The sequence below is a fragment of the Catharus ustulatus genome, chromosome 21, assembly GCF_009819885.2.
Source record: "Catharus ustulatus isolate bCatUst1 chromosome 21, bCatUst1.pri.v2, whole genome shotgun sequence".
NCBI lineage: Eukaryota > Metazoa > Chordata > Aves > Passeriformes > Turdidae > Catharus > Catharus ustulatus.
In genome coordinates, this window is record NC_046241.1 from 6,570,250 (window position 1) to 6,589,974 (window position 19,725).

Genomic DNA, 19,725 nt, shown 5'->3' on the forward strand with positions numbered 1-19,725 from the left:
CACCCTCAGCCTCATGGGTGCTGGAGGCAGGTAAGTGGCACCCAGTGCCACACACCCTGTCAAAACCTGGCCGTGCTGGCAGCCTGGGGCTGGGCTGTGGGGCACGAGGGGCTGTGGGATCTGGCACACCTCGCTGCTGCCCCGCGCCTGCCTTGTCAGGTCTGATCAGGAGGAGGATCAGTTGGCCCTGTTCCTGCTCTCCAGATTTAATTAACGGGCCTTTCATCTCTACCCTGAAGGAATCAGCTATCTTCTGTCTTCTTAATTAACGTTCATTAAGCAAATCAGAAGAACATTTTCTTCTCTCCGCCTCCACGGCTTTTAACACTTGCAGGGTTCCAGGTCTGTGTTGGGGCAGAAGAAAGCTCCTGGACAGGTTGGTGTCATCACAACCTTGGTGACCACATCCCTGAACTGCTTGGACCAAAGTCCTGGAAATCCTCTCATGGATGTGTGCTGCATCCCAGGGAGGGGGAGGCAAACCTATGACAAAAGATGTGGTTAGAGCATGGTGTTAATAGTGCCAAGGTCATGGGTTCAATCACCCATATGGGTCATTCACTTAAGAGTTGGGCTCAAAGATCCTTTTGGGTCCCTTCCAACTCAGAGTATTTTATGATTCTATCTCCTGTCGGGAGATCACAACCTCAGCACCATGGGAAAAGCAAAACACCTGGAAAACCTCATCTCTGCAGGATGCAAATCCCCTTAAAACTGGTGGTGGAAATGCATGGGGCACTTATTGAGCTGAAAACCCTTCTCTTCCTCCCTGGAGGTTGACAGTGGGTTTGCCACTGGCCGCCCACTCGCAGGCAGCTGCTGCACAGCTCCTCGGTGCTGGGAAATTCACCCTTCCCAGAGGAGCTGGCTCTGGCTGTCAGAGCCTGGGTCAATATATGATAATGGGGCTTGGAGACGGCGCTGCTGCGGGAGCCGCTGCCCAGGACTCTGATTCACAGCTCCCCTCTGGTGCTTTCTCCCGCAGTGTGTATGGGCAGGGAGAATAAAATAAATAAGAGTAGAAGGGAAGGGAAGGAAGGGAGCTTAAATTATAAATGAGTACTAAGTTTCCAGAGCCCTTGTGGGTAGCTCAGTGAAGGGGTGTGGGGGTCAGAGGCAGAGCTCCCCTGTGCATCCCACTTCTGCAAATACAGCCCCACGGGGTGTGGGTCAGGGTTTGCCCAGGGGCATGGCACCATGCCAGGCTGCCTCTCCCCCTGTTTGCTGTCCCCCTCCTGCCCCCAGGGGTCAAATCTGGAGGGTGCCATGGTCTCCAGAGGGATTCCCCTGGCACAGACTATAATTAGCACTAGCTGAGAGCTGCTAATGAGGTCTGGTGATGATTGGTTTTGCCACCCCATGGAGATGGCTCCACAGGAATGTGGTCCAGGGGACTGGGCTGGCTCATGGCCACAGGCAGGAATGGGACCCACACTCGAGGGTGCTGGTGTGGAGGCATTGGGGTGTCACAGACCCACAACCCAGGCAGGCTGGTGCAAATGGGAGAGCAGTCAGTGCCCCGTAAATCAGTGTGGGGAGAAGAAGGTGCTGAATCTGTTTCAAAGCCTCTCCCTAATCCCGTCTTGATTTTGGGGCTGCAAGAAAAGTGGCGACCCCCACCAATTGAAGGAAAAATCCTGATGTGAGGTATGTACCACCACAAGCTCATTCCCAGGGCTGAGAAATGGAGGAGCTCAGCTGTACCCACGCAGCTGAAGATGCAAATCCCCAGTCCAAAAGCAAAGGAGATGTTTTGGGGATGGAGCACTGGATGGTCCCATCCCCACGGCCTGGGCACTAGGATGCCCTGCGGGGATCCCAAACTGCACAGCTCTGCCTCGCGTACGAATATTTGGACATTCCCAGCAGCTTCCACAAGATGGACCTCGGAGCGAGAGGAGGTGCCGGGTAGGGGGACCCGTCCCGTCCCATCCCACCCCGTCCCATCCCATCCCATCCCGTCCCGCCTGTTCCCTCCCTGCCATGCAGAGGAGGCTCAGCAGAGCCGCGGCATGGCACGGCCTCCCGGGCTCTGCCTGCTGGCCCTGCTGGCGCTGGGGCTGGGGGGCTCGTCCCCCTGCTGGGACCCTCGGGGGCAGCCCCGCCGCTGCATGCCCGACTTCGAGAACGCCGCCTTCGGCCGGGCCGTCCGGGCCACCAACACGTGCGGGTCTCCCCCGGAGGATTATTGCCTGCACATGGGCGCCCACCACGCCAGCGCCCTGTGCCACCGCTGCGACGCCAGCGACCCCCGGCGCCACCACAACGCCTCGCTCCTCACCGACTTCCACAGCCAGGAGGAGAGCACCTGGTGGCAGAGCCAGTCCATGGCCTTCGGCATCCAGTACCCCAACTCCGTCAACATCACCCTGCACCTGGGTAAGTGCCAGCAGGAGCCAGAGGGCAGCGAGATCAGGGTGCAGAGCTGGGGGTGGATGCTGCTGAGCCCTGGAGCTCTTGCTGCCGGTGCCGGGTTAAGGACAGGACCCTCCCCAGGGCTTTTTAGCGGGTATGGAGGGAGCTGCCCTCTGCAAACACTGAAAGGATTCGGGGAGGGTCTGCCCTGTCCATCAGCCGAGCCCCAGCGTGCCAGGAGCTGTTTCTGTCTGTGCTGCTTCCCAGCCTGCCATACCCGGAGTGCCTGCTCTCCCCTTCACCCCAGGCTGCTTTTTACTGATTACGGAAGCCTGCGGAGCAGGAGGCAGATGGTTCCTATCCTGGGAGAGCCTTGCCCGGGGACGGTGACTACCATGGGTGCCAAGCCCCTCCCGTTTCACCCCCGTGCGTTGCTCAGGGTGCCCGGTATGTCTCGGGCTGCCGAGCTCCAGACACACGGTGCAACCCCAGTGGGTTTCCCCAGCTGGCATCCGACCCTCTGTGTTTTAAATATCGAACAAGCCGCCCACTCGGAGGGTACTTAAACCCAAGGGGCATGCCTGGCATTTTAAAAAGGTTTTATAACATTTTCCTGCCATCTAAACTCTGCTGGCTGTTGGCCAGCGCTGTAAAATCTTCATTCTCTGCAGTCTCCTGCCATCTGCATGCCGAAGGCGGGTAGTGGAGGGACTGCGGATGGAGCTGGTGAGGGGACAGCTGAGTGTCGGTGTGGCACTGAGCTGTGCTGGTGGGACCCAGCGGGGTCGGGGTGACGGTGGAGGGTCCGTGCCTGCCCCGGCGGTGTCCAGGAGCTGCTCAGCCGGGTGGAGGTCGCTGCTTTCCCAGCCCCCTGCGAGCGGGCGGACATCTGGTCCTGTCCCAGGGCTGAGCTCCCCGCCGGGCACGACGAGAACTCTGCCATCCTCACCCCCTGCTCCTGCCAGCCCTGACACAGGGGATTTGCCAGTCTCTTGTCCACCTAAGGCGGGCTGTCAGATTGTCCCACATCCGTTCGTGGGTGACCCAGGGCACAGACCACCCGAACGCAGCCTGTGTGGCTGAGCCAGCCGCCGCCGGGCGACTTTGTGGCCACCAGTCCCAGCTCGGCACAGCGACATGTGCGGGCTCTGCAAGCCCCGGGGCTTCCTTCCCATTCTGTCCTTCTTCCAGCTCTTCCTTGGCTCCTCTGTGGTCCTTCTTGGACCCCACACCAGAGTTTTCTGTGGAGTCCAACCCCTGTGGCTGCCCTGCTGTCTGTCTCTGTTAACACAGCCAAGGCTAAAGCATTGCACCAAGCTCATCTTCCATCCTGTCCCTACAGCCCTTCGTGAGCTGGAGCATCCTCTGCAATTGTACCTCTCTTTCTGCATGGCTCCTGGATCTTGCCATGCTAAAAAGTGCCATTTTGGTGCTTGGCACATCATTGCCTGACCTTTCCCACAGTTGTTGGGCCCTGTTCTTGTCCCAGCCATAGACATTTTTATGGTTGCCTTAATGTTTTCATTTGGGTTAAGCAGGAAAAGCCCAACTGGCCCCTGCAGTCCCCTGGAATGCAGCCTGGGCTGAGTCCTTGCTCCTGAGCTCCAGTAATTGGGTGTTTCATGCCATGCAGTGTGTCCCCCCAGCCTGCCTGTCTGCCTCAGTCACACCTCTTGTATGTTCTCCAGCACAGTTACCTGGGGACCTTGTTAAATAAGACATGGGATGACTTGGACAAGACCCGTGTTTACCTGCATGTTGTTGATTGGCATTAATTAGATTATGCTCCTTTGAATCTCTCCTCCCCGTGAGGTTCCAGCCATGCTGTTCTGGTGCACTGGGCTTGCAGCTGGTCGATCATCCCAAATGTCCACAGCTCTCGCATTTGCCCTGTCAGACGTCAGGAAGGAACCCAAAATATCCACGGCTTGCAAAGGCAACAGACACCAGGGCTCCTCAGGAAACAATCTGAATGCCAATGGCTCATTTTGGAGTGTCTAGATCAGGCACTATCTGTGCCTGTGACTCTGAATTTCCTGTGGGATGAGAGCCCGGAGCAGAGGTTTGGCAGGGACATGTAGGTGACATGACTGTCCCACATTCTCCTTTCCTCCTCTCCAGAATTCTCTTCCTGGAGCCCCAGAGCAGTTCAAGCTGCAGTTTGGGCTCAGGGGGATGCAGGTGCACGCTTTGTCCAGGTCACAGCAATTTTAGGAGAGCACCCAGGGGTCCTAGTGCTGCCTGTGCACCCTTCCCAGCATCTCTGTCTGGCAGCACATCTGGCTTTGGCACATGTCACACCTGAGCAGCAAAGGGGCGACAACCAGCCTGGGTTATTTTCTGGATCTTCTTTTTTTCCCCCTAAGTAGAAATTGGCTCTTTAAAAAGCCTGCCTGGGAAAAGCACATGCTCTCTCATGAAAATTCCTCAGAAAAGTGAATCTCCTCCACCGCAGCTGGAGGCACCAAAATGGGGCTCTCCCAGCGTGTCCATCCCCTCCCCTCGCGCGGGGCCGCTTGGGGCAGGGATGGTTTATTGACACAGCACTGCGTTCCCTTCCTCTCCCAGAGGAAACTGCTCCGGGAGGTGACGGCCCCGACCTCGCTGTTTTGGTAGACACCCCCCTTGGGACCGCGCTGTCTGGGAACCGGCGCCTGCCAGGCGTCCCCCCTGCGCGGGGTGCGGGACAGGGGCACCCCCGCTGCCACCAGCCCGGAGCGGTCCCCGAGCGAGGGGAGGAGCACAAAACGAGGATGGGACAGCCCGGCTGCACCCCCTTCTTGGCCCTCGTCACCTCCGGGTGGGCTGGCAGTGGGTCTGTCCCCCTCTCCAGGCGTTCTGCCGGGCGCTCCCCGCATCCCTGATGGGATGCAGCTGCTTTTCCCAGCGCTGGTAGCCGGCTGCCTCGGCTTCCCCCGCAGCAAAGTCGCAGCACATACGCGACAGTATTCATATGGGCCCAATTAAAGGCTTGTTTTCCTAGTCCCGGAATAACCCCTCAAACATTCCCAACTCATTATCTTTTCAAATAAAGCCAAAACCTTGCAGCTAATTGTTTTGTGCTGTCAGGAGTGGTGCTGTTATGGAGCAATCCGGGCTTTGAGCTGGTCCTTCATCTCTGGCAATTAAGTGGGTCTGATGTTCACTTTGGTGTTTTCTCTTTTCCTTTCTGCTAATTCTTTCAAGCTCTTTCAGAGCTCGCCGGATGCCCCAGGGACTGGTGGCCTCTCTTTGTCTTCATCCCAGCAAAGATGGAAGCGATGCTGGGTCCTGGCATGCAGCTCCCTGGGAAGGGATTGGCCTTGACCCTTTCCAGCTCTCCATCCTAAAGCATTGCTGCCCTGGGGATGCTTTCAATGATGTGGGCCTAACTCTCCCCTGGATAGAGCCTGGATTTGGAGCTGGTCTGTGCCCATGCAACCCACCCAGTGCACCCACACAAGAGGTGGGCACTGCATTGGGGTGAGAGCCAGCTTGGGTCTGGACAGGGCTTGTGCTGCACCAAGGAGAAGCTGGCTAAGGGCGGCTGGGTGGTGATTTGTCCATTTTTAGCTGTGCTGGGTGCTGCAGGATGCTGTTGGGATAATTCAGGTTGCAGTGCCCGTCGGGTGGCCAGCAGAGGGTCGCAGCATTGCGGGTCTGTCCCCAGGCAAAGCCTACGAGATCACCTACGTGCGGCTCAAGTTCCACACCAGCCGCCCCGAGAGCTTCGCCATCTACAAGCGCAGCCGCGCCGAGGGGCCCTGGGTGCCCTTCCAGTTCTACAGCGCCTCCTGCCAAAAGACCTACGGGAAGCAGCCCCGGCAGTACCTGCGGCCGGGCGAGGACGAGCAGGTGGCCTTCTGCAGCGACGAGTTCAGCGACATCTCCCCGCTCAGCGGGGGCAACGTGGCCTTCTCCACCCTGGAGGGACGGCCCAGCGCCTACAACTTCGATGGAAGCCCCGCGCTGCAGGTGCCACCGGGGTGGGAGGGGGTGTGCTGGGGATGTGTTGCATCCCTGCTTGAAAAGCTGCAGGATGTGTCCTGGTTGGGGTGGGAGCTGGTGGTCGACCTCTCCCCCAAGGCGCCTTCCCCATGTCCTCTGCAGGAGTGGGTGACAGTCACTGACCTGCTCATCTCCTTGAACCGGCTCAACACATTTGGTGACGACATCTTCAAGGACCCCAAGGTGCTGCAGTCATACTACTATGCCATATCTGACTTCTCCGTTGGTGGCAGGTGAGGGCCAGCCAGGCACTATTATGGGGACCTTCTTGGGGCTGTGGGACTGGGGCAGCTGCTCCCCACCTCAGTCATGTCTGAATTGTGACTTTTGGGGCAAACTGCTCCACGCCAAAACTGGAACTGGAAGTGCAGAGATGGGTGATGAAACCTGGAGACCTCCCAGCTGTGCAGAAAGGTTGTCTTTTCCCCACTAGCCACTCCATGTGCCACCAGCTGTATTTGCTTTGTTCCCTCCCAGCCCAATGGTTTTTAATGACACTGGGGCTCGTGTTGCTCCTCCTGTGACCCTGCTGGTCCTGGAGCACGGCAAAAGAGGAGTCCTGGGGTTCTAGTGGACAGATGACCTGAAGCTGCAGAGGCTGCTGGAGGAACTTGGAGTCAGCATGGCCACAGGCAGAGAAGCTGGAACAGCTGCCAGCAGGAAAGGGGAGCAGATGTGGGATAGAGATGCAGGTGGCACCCACTTGGTGCCCTTGGGCTGTGCTCCCCAGCAGGGAGAAGTGGAAAATTTCCCCATCCCTGAGAGCAGGCACAAGGCAGCGGGGCTGGGACAGCTCCTGTAGCTGCTGTCCCACCTCCAGGGTCAGCAGCTGGAGTTGTTTAGCACAGGCCACCCTCAGCGTGTGACCTCCCGAGGTCTGGGAGAGCCTCGGGGACACAACGGGCAGCCTCAAGGCCAGCACAGCCTGGGCTGCTCTCACCCCAGAGCCGGTCCAGTAGCGGGGTCACACACTGGGCACCATCCCACTGCTGCTGCCCACACCGGCTCTCAGAGCGGCTCCCCCATGCTGGGGTCTTGCTGCAGGTGCAAATGCAATGGCCACGCCAGCGAGTGCGCTCCAGACGAGGCCGGGCAGCTGGTCTGTGTGTGCCAGCACCACACGGCCGGCGCCGACTGCGAGCGCTGCCAGCCCTTCTACCAGGACCGGCCCTGGGCGCGCGGCACGGCCGAGGCTGCCCACGAGTGCCTCCGTGAGTATCCCTGATGGGCTGGGCTGCTGCTGCACCAGCTCACCTGGCATCTCCTGCCCTTCCTGCACCTGCTCTGTTTTGGGATGGAGGGAGGGTTTGTACCCCGGGTATTCCCATTCCCTTTATCCCATGGTTGCAGCCATCTGCTCTGTGCATGGCACTGCACCCACTCTGCTTCCAAGGGCAGAGGCACCGCTGAAAGCTCTCTCTGCTGAGCCAAGGGGTCCCTCTGGCTCATCCGAGCCCACAGGAGGTTGCCGTAACCTCCAGTGCCCGCCAGGTGCTCACCCATCCTCCCGCCTGTCCCCCAGCCTGTAACTGCAGCGGCCGCTCCGAGGAGTGTTTCTACGACCGGGAGCTGTTCCGGAGCAGCGGGCACGGGGGACACTGCCGCAACTGCCGCGACAACACGGCCGGGCCGCACTGCGAGAGCTGCAGGCAGAACTATTACCGCTGGGAGCCGCAGGGAGCCTGCCAGCCCTGCCACTGCCACCCCGCAGGTGCGCGGGGCTGTGCCCAGCCGGGCTCCGGCTGCCAAATTGCCGTCCCAGCTGGAGTTTGCTGGGAGGGATGGGTTTGGTGGATTCTCTCTTGCTCGGGATTTCCCCATCTTGCCCGGCTGGGGTTGAGCCTCGGGGTCCCCACAGGCTCCCTGAAGCCCCAGTGCGACAATTCGGGGACCTGCGTCTGCAAAGCCAACGTGACGGGCTGGAAGTGTGAGCGCTGCAAGGACGGCTACCACAGCCTCAGCGAAGGGGGCTGCAGGTGAGCAGGAGCCCGGCCCTGGGCAGGAGCAGCAGGATGGGAGCGGGAATCACCTCCTGCCTTCATCTCACCCCATCCAGACCCTGCACCTGCGACCCCGCGGGCAGCGTGGGCACCTGCGACCCCAACACGGGGCACTGCACCTGCAAGGAGAGGGTGGAGGGGCACTTGTGCAACAGGTAAGCACCGTGGCCTTGGCATGGGGACAGGAACATTGTCCCTTCCCAGTCTTGGACTTGGTGGCAAGGCTGAAGGGCTGCATTGCTCTGGACTCACAGGGAGCTGTCACCAGCGTCCCACTGCTGTGCTTCCCTGCCTGCCCTGTGCCACACACTCCCGTTTCCTCCCTGTGCCCAGGTGCCAGCCGGGCTGGTTTAACCTGCAGCCCCACAACCCCATCGGCTGCACCAGCTGCTTCTGTTACGGCCACTCCAGCGCCTGCAGGGCGGCAGATGGCTACGAGGAGATTCACATCCGCTCCGACTTCAGCCACGGTAACGACCCCCGACCCCCGGGTGAAACGGAGGGCACTGCTCTGCCAGATTCAGCCAAAAATATTTGGGAAATAAAAATATTTTGGGCTGAGCATCTCCTTTTGGAGCTAGCTAGTGGTGATGGGTGGAGAGGATTTTCTCTGGCTTGCGCTTGTTTTATTCCTTCCGTGACTCCCCGTGGCATCCCTCGATGCTCCTGGAGCTGGGCACGGCTCAGGGAGGGCTGTGGGGCCAGGCATGGACATTCCACCACACCAGGGGAATGCAGGAGCGCTAAAAATTAGAAAGATAAAAAATAATAGGATGGAACTTGCTGGGAATTTTCCCGATTATTCCCTTCTCTCCCCATGCTCGGCTGGGATGTGGCAGCGTGGCTGGGCGGGCAGGAGGGGGTGCTTTTGCCCGGCTGCTGGCAGGGCTGGATGCGAGCGGGATGCTCGGGGAAACCCTGCCATCTGCCGCGCATCCCGGCGTGTGCAGCCCCGCTGCGGGGACACCGCAGGGACGGGCACCCACGGCAGGCACCCCGCTCCGCCTCGCCTGTTCCCAGATGGATGCGAGCGCGCCAGACACGGGTGGATCTTAATTGCCTTTAAACCGCGCTGCCAATTGTTGTGCTGCTGGAATGTCTTCTGCGGCCTTGAAACCGAGCCAGGCTTTAAACCGAGTGTTTTTTCCACCATTCACACAGCCAATTTGGGGCTGCTCCTTTGGGGACTGGTTTGGCAATCTCCGAGCTGAGATGCAACCACAGCACCCTCCCAAAGCCCTGCTCCCCAAAACGCTCCCCAGTCCACAGCAGAGGGGGATCAGATGGAATTTTCATATACTGGGTGAAAGAGTCCAAACTGGAGATGATTTGATAACAGAGTACAGCCCTTGAGAGATTTCCAAGTGTTTGTCCTGCAAGGCTGGAAGAAATAACTAACCCTGTGGAGCAGGGGGGAGTTTAACTGGTTTCTTAAGGAAACCAACTTAATGCAACTACACCCCACCTCTTCTGGGCTTCTGCTGCATTTCTCCTCAGGCTTCCTGTGCTGGCCAGCCCTCAGCAATGTTAGAATGGCAGCACAGGCAAAGGGGCAAAAGTTTAAAGATAATAATTTCCTCCAAATCTAAGAAAATAAATAGATGAGGGGCGGTTAAGGCCACCCTCCAGTCCATGACAGCACAGAGCCTGAGTGGAGCAGGGTGTTACAAAGTGCTGGCCAAGACTTGAGACAGTGTTGGGAAGAGGGACAGAGCCCCTGAAAGCAGCACCCCACTGGTACTGTGCTGGTGGGGACTCACTGTGCACTGTCATTGTGTCCTGTCACACAGGGCCAGAGGGCTGGGCTGCCACAGCTGCAGGCACCACAGACCTGCCTCTGCACTGGGCTGGCCGGGAGATCTTCACCGAGTGGGATGGAGAGCAGCCAGTGGATTTTCTTGCCCCAGGTATTGTGTGTGCTGGGTCCCTGGGAGCTGCTCTGCTGTGAGGACACCGTGGGGTTCTCATCCCACTGCTGTGTTGGTGCAGGAGGCACTGGGCTCCATTCCAGAGCTGAGCATGTTTCTCTAGCAGAAGACACTTGGAGGGTATTGGAACAGTGCACCAGGAGGGCAGGAGGCTCCAGGCTGGAGCTGGCACCACTCTGGGAGGGTGGCTGTGGCTCCTGGTGATGGTGGTGGGAATAGGATTGCACTGGCAATCCTGGCAGAGCTGGTGCCTCCATGTCCTGCAGACTTTTCTCCTCTCTTCCCACACAGAGAAGTTTCTGCAGAACCAGCGCCTCAGTTACAGGCAGCTCCTGTTCCTGCTGCTGGGAGTGGAGAACGGGACAAGAACAGAAACCGGGGTGCCCCTGCTCCAGGTCCAGCTGCTGCTGGAGGGTGAGGGGATGGAGATCACCATGTCCAGCAGCAAGAGCCAGCCCCAGCATGGAAAGCAGGCTGTCACCTTCAGGTACCCATCATGGCATTTTGGGGAGCCTCAGTGGGGTTTAGGACTGAGCGCCTGGTTTGTCTGGGGGTCAGCCCCACTCTCTACCCACCTTGGTGATTTAACTGTGCTGTCCCCGGGTTCCAGCCAGGAGCCAAGCTGTCCTGCAGCACCTGGCTCAGGCTGGCCCTGTCCTGCCTCCCACACTCCCTCTCCAACAGGCTGCACGAGGCACAGGAGGGAGCAGAGCCTTTGCTGTCGGCCTTCAGCTTCCAGCGCCTGCTCTCCAACCTGACCTCCCTCCGCCTCCGCGTGAGCCCCGGCCCCGTCAGAGGTGGGTGGCTCCAGAAAACATCCATGGGACCAAACTGGGGTGGGACTGGAGACATCCAGCAGCATCAGGCTCTTGAGGATGAGAGGGATTGTAGGGGATGTTCCTCTCTGTGAACACCCCTGGGATCTTCAGGAGGTGTTTTTGGGTCTCCTATGCCTGCCTGGAGCATTTCAGAGCAGAGCAGGGGATGCACCATCCCATTCCCACACTGCTCTCCCCTCTCACAGGCAGGTTGTCCCTGAGCGAGGTCCAGCTCACTTCTGCTCGCCCCGGGCCAGGCCCACGGGCCGGCTGGGTGGAGGAGTGCACGTGTCCCATGGGATACACCGGGCAGTTCTGCCAGTCCTGCGCTCCTGGATTCAAGAGGGAGATCCCATTCGGCAGCCCCTTCATCAGCTGCGTGCCCTGCACCTGCAACCAGCACGGGGACTGCCACCCCCTCACAGGTGTGCCCCCTCCACTCACCTGTCTCCGTGTGTGGGTGACAAATCCATGCCTTTGCTTCTTCTGAGGGAAGCTGGAAACCGTCGGTGAGGTTGTGGTTGCCAAAATTTGCAAGTTCAATTGCTTGGTTGGGTTCATAGCTGCAAAGATAGAGATAATTAATGAAGTGTAATAATGGTGGTAATTTATAATTAGAGGAGCATTTTTCATGATACTTTATGACCTTTAAGGAGGGGAAGGGAAGGGTGCTGGTCCTCAGAGGAATGGAGGAGCAGAGGTCAGGGCAGAGAGAGGTTTTGCTAGGCTGGGTCTCACATGGAGCATCATCCCCGGTGAGAAGAGCAGGACTGGGCACAGCTCTGGAATCTGCAAACTGAAGGTTAACCTGAGCAGAGAAACAAGGAAAAAAGCAGGAAAAAACAGAGGTGCCAGACTTGAGAGAAGACACCAGAAGAGCCAGCTCTTGGAGAGGGCTGGAGGAGGCAGAGTGCTCGGCGAATGCCCCTTCCGAGCCCACGAAAGCATCCCGGCATCTCTGCAAACCCGCCCTCATCCCGCAGAGCCGGGGCTGGCGCCGCCGACTGCACAATCCCAGCGGTGGGGCCAGGCTTTGATGTTCCTGCCCGGGCGCTGCCAGCCCGCGCACTTCCTTTGGTTTATTTTTCCACTTCTTCCTGCCACCCGCTTTTTCTTTCTTTTCCATCGTCTGGCTCTGCCTGGATGTGGGGAAAATGGAATAACACCCCCCTCCTGCGCAGCCTTCCGGGTATGACCCGACCTCACAAAACTTGGGGAAAATCCTCCCCCTGACTCCCGTCTCTCCAGTGAAGCAGAGCATCTGCCTGGAGGTGGGGGGTTCCTGGAGCACTCCTCTTCCTCGCTCTCCTCCTCACAGCCCGTTTCGGAAGGCTGACTCACCGGCTCGGCTCGCTCTGGAGGAGATGCTCCCCGGTGGGTGCCGGGCCGGCTGCTTGTGTTTTCCAAGGCAGGCTGGAAAGGACGCGCCTCGACGCTGAGAAATAAATGTGTTGTGGATTACGGCAGGCGCCGGCAGCCTCCGCACACATCGATGGTGCTGTCTGTGCCAGCGCTGCCTCCTCCCTGCGTCCCTGCTGCGGCCTCCGTGTCCTCTCCAGAACCTCCAGCAAAGACAGGGCAATGAGGAAAAACGTCCCGAGTTCTGGTTGAAGATGTGCAACCCCTCGGTTGGAGCTGCACATCCCTCTTGCCGTGCTCAGCGCTCTCTGTCCCTCCCGCAGCCCCTGCTGTTATTCGAGGCTGGGTTTTCGACCCTCAGCTGCATTTTTTCCCCGCAGGGCACTGCCAGTGCTTGCACAACACCGAGGGTCCCTCCTGCGAGCGCTGCAGCCCCGGCTTTTACGGCAACCCCTTCGTCGGGCGCTCCGATGACTGCAAGCCCTGCCCCTGCCCCGGCCGCTCGCCCTGCACCGAGGTGCCCAGCAGTGGGGAGGTGGTCTGCACCCACTGCCCCCCGGGACAGAGAGGTCAGCCCGGGGGTGGCTGGGCACAGGGGCTGTGGGCAGCGTCGGGATCCTCCCCACCTTTCCACCTTCCCCAGGAAAACGCTGCCAGCTCTGTGATGACGGCTTTTTCGGGGACCCGCTGGGGCAGAGAGGTCCCGTGCACCCCTGTGAACCCTGCCAGTGCCATGGGAACGTGGATCTCAACGCCGTGGGGAACTGCGACCCCGTGTCGGGCCGGTGCCTGCGCTGCCTGCACAACACGATGGGCGAGCACTGCGAGAGGTGCCGGCCCGGCTTCTACGGGGATGCGCTGGCTCCCAGCCCTGCTGGGAAGTGTGCACGTACGTACAGCCCCCGGGCACAGCTCACTCGCGGCCAAAATCCTCCCAGCCGTGAAGGCAGAGGGTGGAAGGGGATGCCCAGCAGGTTTAGGGGCTGATGGATGGTCCAGGTTACCCCCACATGTTCCAGACTGTCCTTTGCCCTCTTGCTCCACTGCCATCCTTCCCCAGAGGTACTGTGGCCTGCAGGGGCTCCTTCTTTCTCTTGGAGCCCTGGTTGATGGGGAATGTGGCTCTCCACGTTGTCAGTGCCCCATTCCTGCAGTCCTATCCACCAGCCCCATGCTGGGATTTAAGACCTATTTTGTCTCCCATAGCTTGTGATTGCAACCCCATGGGCTCAGACCCAAGGCTGGAGGGCTGTGATCCTGTCACAGGCCAGTGCCACTGCCTCCCACATGTGACAGGCAGAGCTTGTGGGCAGTGCCAGCCTGGCTACTACGGCCTGGAGCCCACCGTGGGCTGCAAGAGGTATGTGGGGCACAGCACGGGGCTGCCAGGGGTCATCACGGCTCCATGCTCCCAGCCCTGATTTCTGACTGCTCCACTTCTCATGCCAGCTGTGAGTGCCACCCAACAGGCTCTCGGGAGAGCGGGTGCCACGCGCTGACGGGGCAGTGCTCCTGCCAGCCAGGTGTCACAGGGAAGAGATGTGATCGATGCCAGCACGGCTTCTTTGGCTTCTCTGCCAGGGGCTGCCGAGGTAACAGGAATGGGGACTGCGTCTTTGTCCCTAGAGCAGGGCTGGCAGCCACAGTGTGACACCTTTCTGCCACCACTGCAGCCTGCAACTGCTCCCCGCTGGGCTCCATCACCCCGCAGTGCCACGAGAACAGCACCTGCCTCTGCCACCTTGGCTTTGTGGGCTACAAGTGTGACCAGTGCCAGGCCAACTTCTTCCTTGACCCACTGAGCTCCCGCTGCCAGCAGTGTCCTGCCTGCTATGGGCTGGTGAAGGACAAGGTACAGCCTGTGCACTGCTGAGGAAGGCACAGCACCCCTGCTCTGCCTCACTGTCCCCCTGTTTCCCACAGGCTGACCAGCTGAAGGCCAGGCTGCAGGAGATGGAGGAATGGCTGCAGAAACCAGGCTGTGACTCCCACCCAGGCCAGTCTGCCATGCTGGGAGATGCACCCCGTGGAGATGGGCTGCCCAGCCCACACCTCCTGAGAGGTACAGGGGACTCTCCTTCCTTCCACCCATTTCCCCCTCTGCTCCCTCAGGGTGCTGTGACAATCTGGGTGGGGTGCAAGGAGGTCCCAGGTGAGCACTGGGCTCAGTGTGGGGTGACCTGGGGGGAGGGCAGTGGAGGGGACACGCCTTTTTGGGAGGATAGAGCACAGCAGGGATGCTCACACCCCTGAAGTCTCAGAGCAGGCAGTGATGAGCATTATTGGGGGCTGAGCACCAACACGTGGGTACCCTCCTGAGCCCCCAGAGGGACTGTATTTCCCTTTCATTAGTAGGTGTGAGGCAGGGGCTGGAAGCAGGGAACCCTGAACAACCCCAATGGGCAACAAACTGTTTGTGCTGCCCACAGGTGCCTGGGCCACCCTCTTGGTACAGGTGGGGCAGCTGGCAGGGGCGCTGAACACTGCACAAGGCCGTCTCACCAACGCCAGCCGGGCCAGCAGCTGCTCTGACCACGGACCCCCCAAGACCTGCACCCTGCTGTCGGAGATCGGGGCCGTGCTGCAGTCAGCACAGCAGGAGATCCTGCACGCTGCAGACACCCTGGCTACCATGGTGGGGGCTCTCAGTGGCCCTGGGCTCCTGGGGGGGCTGGTGGCAATCCTGGGGGGTGCTGGGATGTGACTCCCAGGACTGTTGGGGTGGGATGTGACCAGGAGAGCCTGGGGTCCATGTGGGTATAGCCCTCCCTGCAGCTGAGTCAAGAGGAGATATTTGGGATAAATCTTCCCTTTGGGAGGTTCTTGGTGGTGCTGGGCTGGCAGGGTCCAGGGGTGCCTGCTCCCTGCCAGGGTCTCAGTGCTGCTGTTTGTGTTTCAAGGAGATTCCTCAGGAAATCCCACAGCATCCCACAAACTGGAGCCACTGGGCACTGGAGGCTCAGGCTCTGTCCAAGAGGTAACATTTGAACAGGCAGAGGAAGCTGGGGGTGCAGGGGGCCCAGTCCTTTGCCAGGAGGCCAATCCTGATACCCTCTCTGGGTGTCCTTGTCCCTGCAGCCACAAGGACTCCATGGCACAGGTGGAGGCAGTGGTCAGGAGAGCAGTGCGTGCCTCCAACGCCAGCTCCGAGCTCCTGCGGAACCTGCTGGAGGGGAATGCGGCATGGGATGTGCAGAGAGAGCTGGAGAATGGGTGAGGGGCTGCAGCAAGGAGGGCTGGCAGGGCACCATGGCCCCTTTCCCCTGGCCAGGTCCCTGTTACAGGGCTTGGTCACGGTGATTTGGCACCTACCCAATGGGTACCTTCAAACTCAGTGCACTGCAGTGCTGTGAAGCAGAGGGGCAGGCTGCTGTGTGCTGGGGGGTTCCAGGAAAAGCCCCTAGAATTTCCTGTTACATCCAAGGCCAGATCTAAAGCTGTCCTCTTCATCCTTCATGGGACAGAGGGCCCTGGCTGACAGCAGTGTCCTGTCCATGCAGGTATGAGGAAATCCAGCAGGCACAGGAGGAGCTGGGTGCTGGCATGGCAGAGGTGGCAGTGGAGGCCAGGAGAGCTTTGACAGCTGTGGAACAGGCACATGCTGACCTGGCTGAGAGACTTTTGCAGGTGGCTGCTCTGGGGCAGGTGAGCAGCACCCAAACTACATCTCCTGCTGGCATCCCCACCTCCTGCTTTACCAGTGCTGCCTCCCGAGCTGGGAGATGATCTCATGGATCTTTGGCACTCCTGATCCTGCAGCAGGTGCTGCCAATGCAGGCTGGAGACCTGGCACAGGACGTGGCAGTGCTGGAGCAGGCAGCAGCAGCCCAGGAGCTGTTGGCTCAGCAGGCTGTGGAGGCATCCCACACACTGGCAGCTGGATTGAGCCTGGAGCTGCAAAGGACTCATGCCTTCAAGCAGGTAATTGCTGCTCACATGAATGGGGAGACCCATCCCTGCTGCTCCAGCAATGGGGGGACCATGGCTGCAGCCAGGGAGCTGGCAGAGGATGTTTTGGGAGATATCTTCCCTTGGGCTCCCAGATGGCCCTAGGAGTCTGCTGAATGTGAGCAGGCTGAATCCCACATTCCCCAGCTGGGTGCAGCTCTTCACCCACTCCCCAGCCTCATTCCTCCTCTCCTCTCCCAGCTGCAGGACCAGGCTGGCTCTGCCCATGACACAGCCAGCACGGCTGTCTCCCAAGGAAAAGCTGTGCTCTCCGATGCCAAGTCTCTCCTGGCCAGCTTGGAAGGTAAAATGCACCAGTCAGAGCATCTCCAGCCACAACTTGGCTCTCACCAGGTGACCAGGGGACAAATGGACAGTTTGGTGATGGCCAGGTTGCTCCCACAGGCATGAAGAAGGTGCTGGGGCATCGGAAGAGTCAGGCTGCCCTGAGGAGGAGGATGGCCACTGTGCGGGACAGAGTGATGGTGGATGCTCAGAGGAAGATTAAACAGGCACAGAAGACGCTGGGAAACTCCCTGTCCATCTCCACCACAGCCCAGAGGACAGCTGGGGAGGCTGAGCAAGTCTCTGAGGAGAGTGCCAAGGTCTGAAATGAGGGGTGTGGGGTGGAGCTGCTGGGCATGGCCAAGCTGGTAGCCATTCCCTGCAGAGCCCAGGCAGGGCTGAGTGTCCCCAGGTGACTGTTCCCATCCCTGTCCCTTTGCAGAGGGCACGGGCTGTGCTGCAGGGGAGCAAGCAAACCCTCAAACACGCCAGCCAGCTCGCCATGCATGCCAATGAGACCCAGCAAGAACTCTCCCGGCAGGAGCACATGGCTGAGAAGCTCAGGGGAGATCTGGAGGAAGCACAGCAGGTCAGCTGGGTTCCCTTGGGCAGGCTGTGTCCTCCAGAGCATGGGAGCAGCTTTGCCCACAGCCCAAAGCACAGGGAACAACCCGGCTTGGGAGCTCCACTGTAGGAACAATGCCTTGGGGATGTTCCTGGGATCTCCTCTGCCATCCAGCCAAGGATCAATAGTGTCCCTGACCTGGGTGTCTGTCTCTCTTGGAAGGTGGGGTCAGAGGTGAGTGAGATGGCAAAAAGTCTCCAGGAAGCCCGGGGCTCGCTCATGTCAGACATTGAGACCCTGAATGATCTGCTGAACAGACTAGGTGAGACCTGGGGGGAAATGGGGTTCAGCTTCCAGGGAAAAGGCTGGGCTCCCGGGGGCCAGGGCTCTCCTGCTCACTGGTATTCCTGCTTGAGGCCATCCAGGCTGAGCTGGGTGCTCTTTGTCTGAGATCATCCATGGTCTCAGCAAAGCTTCTTTAAGGCTCGTGTTTTGAGCAAAACCCTCACGAAGAATGAATTAGGGCTTGCTGAATGTGTGTGCTCATGTCTGCTCTGGGTGCACTGATCTCCCTTGGGATCCTCAGGGGAGCTGGGCTGGCAAAGTCCCTTTGGAACTGAGGGCTGTGCTAGACTGGGTTTGCTCTTTGTTGCTGGTTGGTCATGCTCCAACTCCTCCTGTTTTTATCACGTGGGTATAATTTCTGAGCATTCCAGGACTTTCATATCCAAGAAATTTTGCATGAGAGTGGAAACCATGACCCATTTGTAAGAGATAGAGAAGCGCCCAGGCCCTGCCTGGAGCCACAGCTCTGTTTGCTTATCTGTGATTAGTGAGAAGCTGCAAAGCCTCCATGCCCTGCTGCACCCACTCCCTATAGTTTGCCTGATGCCATGAACATCCAGAACATCTGTCCAGCTCTCTGCTCTCAGCCATGTCCTCTCCTCCTTGCCCAGGTAACCTGGAGCAGGACATGGAGGTGGATGCAGTGCTGAGTGCTGGGAAGCTGCAGCTGGAGCAGCTGTGGCAGCGCCTGGCCACACCGGGACCCCTGGCTGGCCAGCTCAGCCGGCTGCAGCAGGAGGCAGCACGGCAGCAGGAGAAGATCCAAGCATTTGAGAGCGACTTGGCTGAGATCCGGGCCGACAAGCAGAACTTGGAGGACATTTTGCGGAGCCTCCCTGAGAGCTGCTCGAAGTGACAGGTCGCTGGCTGCTGTCACACGCCCTCTGTGCCCACCCTGCACAGGGAACGGCAGAGGGAAGGACACTCTGCACTCACCAGTACCAATCCCTCCCACTGCTCCTCACACTGCCCTCCGTACAGTATCACACCCCAGGTCCTTTTCCACACCCGAGCACTCTGCAGCACGACTCCAGCCACCACCTCTGCCCTTGGGATGGGGGGACACCACCTACCAGGGACCACTGATGTTTGTGTGCAGGATATGGAGCCATTCCAGGGTTGGTCTCTCACTGCAGAGTGAACAAAGAATCCTCACAGCTCTCCTCCATCCCTCCTTTCCCATCGCAGCACTGGGCAGGGACAGCTTACCAAGTATGTAATGTACCCAAGCTGTACTGCCTGGCACTCCCTCCTGCCCCAGGAGAAGAGAGAGGCTCTCACACACGTGCTGGAAGCTGGTCCTGCTGCACAGCACCCTGCAGTGTGTTATGCTCATGGGCTGTGGTCACAGAGGTGCAGAGAGGAATCCTGGTGAAGCCAGGCAGAGAGCTGCTCGCCGGAGGGCACACAGCTTGCCTGCTTCCCAAGGGAAGGGAGTTCACAGCAGGGAGGGCTAAATTAATGAGCAGAAACAAAGCAGAGGCAAAGATGGATCCTCACCCAGCTCCTGGAAGGCAAGTGGGACATCCTCAGCCTGTTTCAGCATGAGAGGAGCTCAAGTCTTGCTGTTCCAGGGTAACACCAGGCCAGAGCCAGCTCTGTCACCAGGCATGGCCATAAACAGCCAATTGCCACCAGTCCCAGGGCTGGGTGCCAGAGATGCAGGCAAGGGAGGTGTCAGAGCAGCAGCACCCACAGCCCCACATTAGCACCTGTGCTCTCTGGAGAGGATCTGGCTGGTGGCAGCAGGCTGTGCAGCCAGTGAGGACTGGACGGGGAACAGCTGGACACCCGCTCCTGCCTGTGTCACTCCCACGGGGTGGCAGAACTCAGTGGCTGTTTTGCCTTTAAAGGAAAGGCATTTATGTTCCTCTGTGCTCCCATGTGGGCTGGGCTGCAGGACAAGCCAGGTCCTGGCTCAGCCCACCTTGTGCTGGCTGTGCCGTGGCTCCAGGTAGCTGAAGTCATTCCCATAAGACCAGAAACAAGTCCCCAGGCTGGAGTTTGCTTCATTTTTTAACTGGTTTTACCTATGTTTTTCTGCTCACAGTGCTGCAAAGCAGGTTTGCTGAAGTCTTGTGTAATTTATGTAAAATTGCTGCCATCGATGTCGAATTCCCCCAGCAACATCTCTG

The 19,725-nt window shown here is 59.2% G+C and overlaps 1 protein-coding gene across 3 annotated transcripts; it reads left to right on the plus strand.

The window, feature by feature from the left end:
• Window positions 1-1,553: 1,553 nt before the first annotated feature.
• On the plus strand, window positions 1,554-19,043 carry LAMC3 (laminin subunit gamma 3). Of its 3 annotated transcripts, none has more exons than XM_033077799.1 (28): window positions 1,554-2,379; window positions 6,005-6,309; window positions 6,445-6,575; window positions 7,387-7,553; window positions 7,865-8,053; window positions 8,201-8,318; window positions 8,399-8,497; window positions 8,676-8,812; window positions 10,133-10,249; window positions 10,562-10,757; window positions 10,955-11,067; window positions 11,295-11,513; window positions 12,828-13,016; window positions 13,091-13,336; window positions 13,654-13,807; window positions 13,897-14,039; window positions 14,121-14,299; window positions 14,371-14,509; window positions 14,877-15,082; window positions 15,348-15,424; window positions 15,526-15,660; window positions 15,948-16,092; window positions 16,210-16,368; window positions 16,597-16,699; window positions 16,801-17,000; window positions 17,123-17,269; window positions 17,468-17,567; window positions 18,202-19,043. In XM_033077799.1, exons 1-28 carry the CDS (start codon window positions 1,650-1,652, stop codon window positions 18,444-18,446), a joined length of 5,088 nt encoding a protein of 1,695 aa, XP_032933690.1. In that variant the 5' UTR covers window positions 1,554-1,649; the 3' UTR covers window positions 18,447-19,043. The 3 variants fall into 3 exon arrangements, with proteins under 3 accessions (XP_032933690.1, XP_032933689.2, XP_032933688.2); XM_033077798.2 differs by having other exon boundaries at window positions 1,702-2,379; window positions 15,351-15,424; window positions 16,207-16,368; XM_033077797.2 differs by having other exon boundaries at window positions 1,703-2,379; window positions 16,207-16,368.
• The last annotated feature ends 682 nt before the right edge of the window (window positions 19,044-19,725 follow it).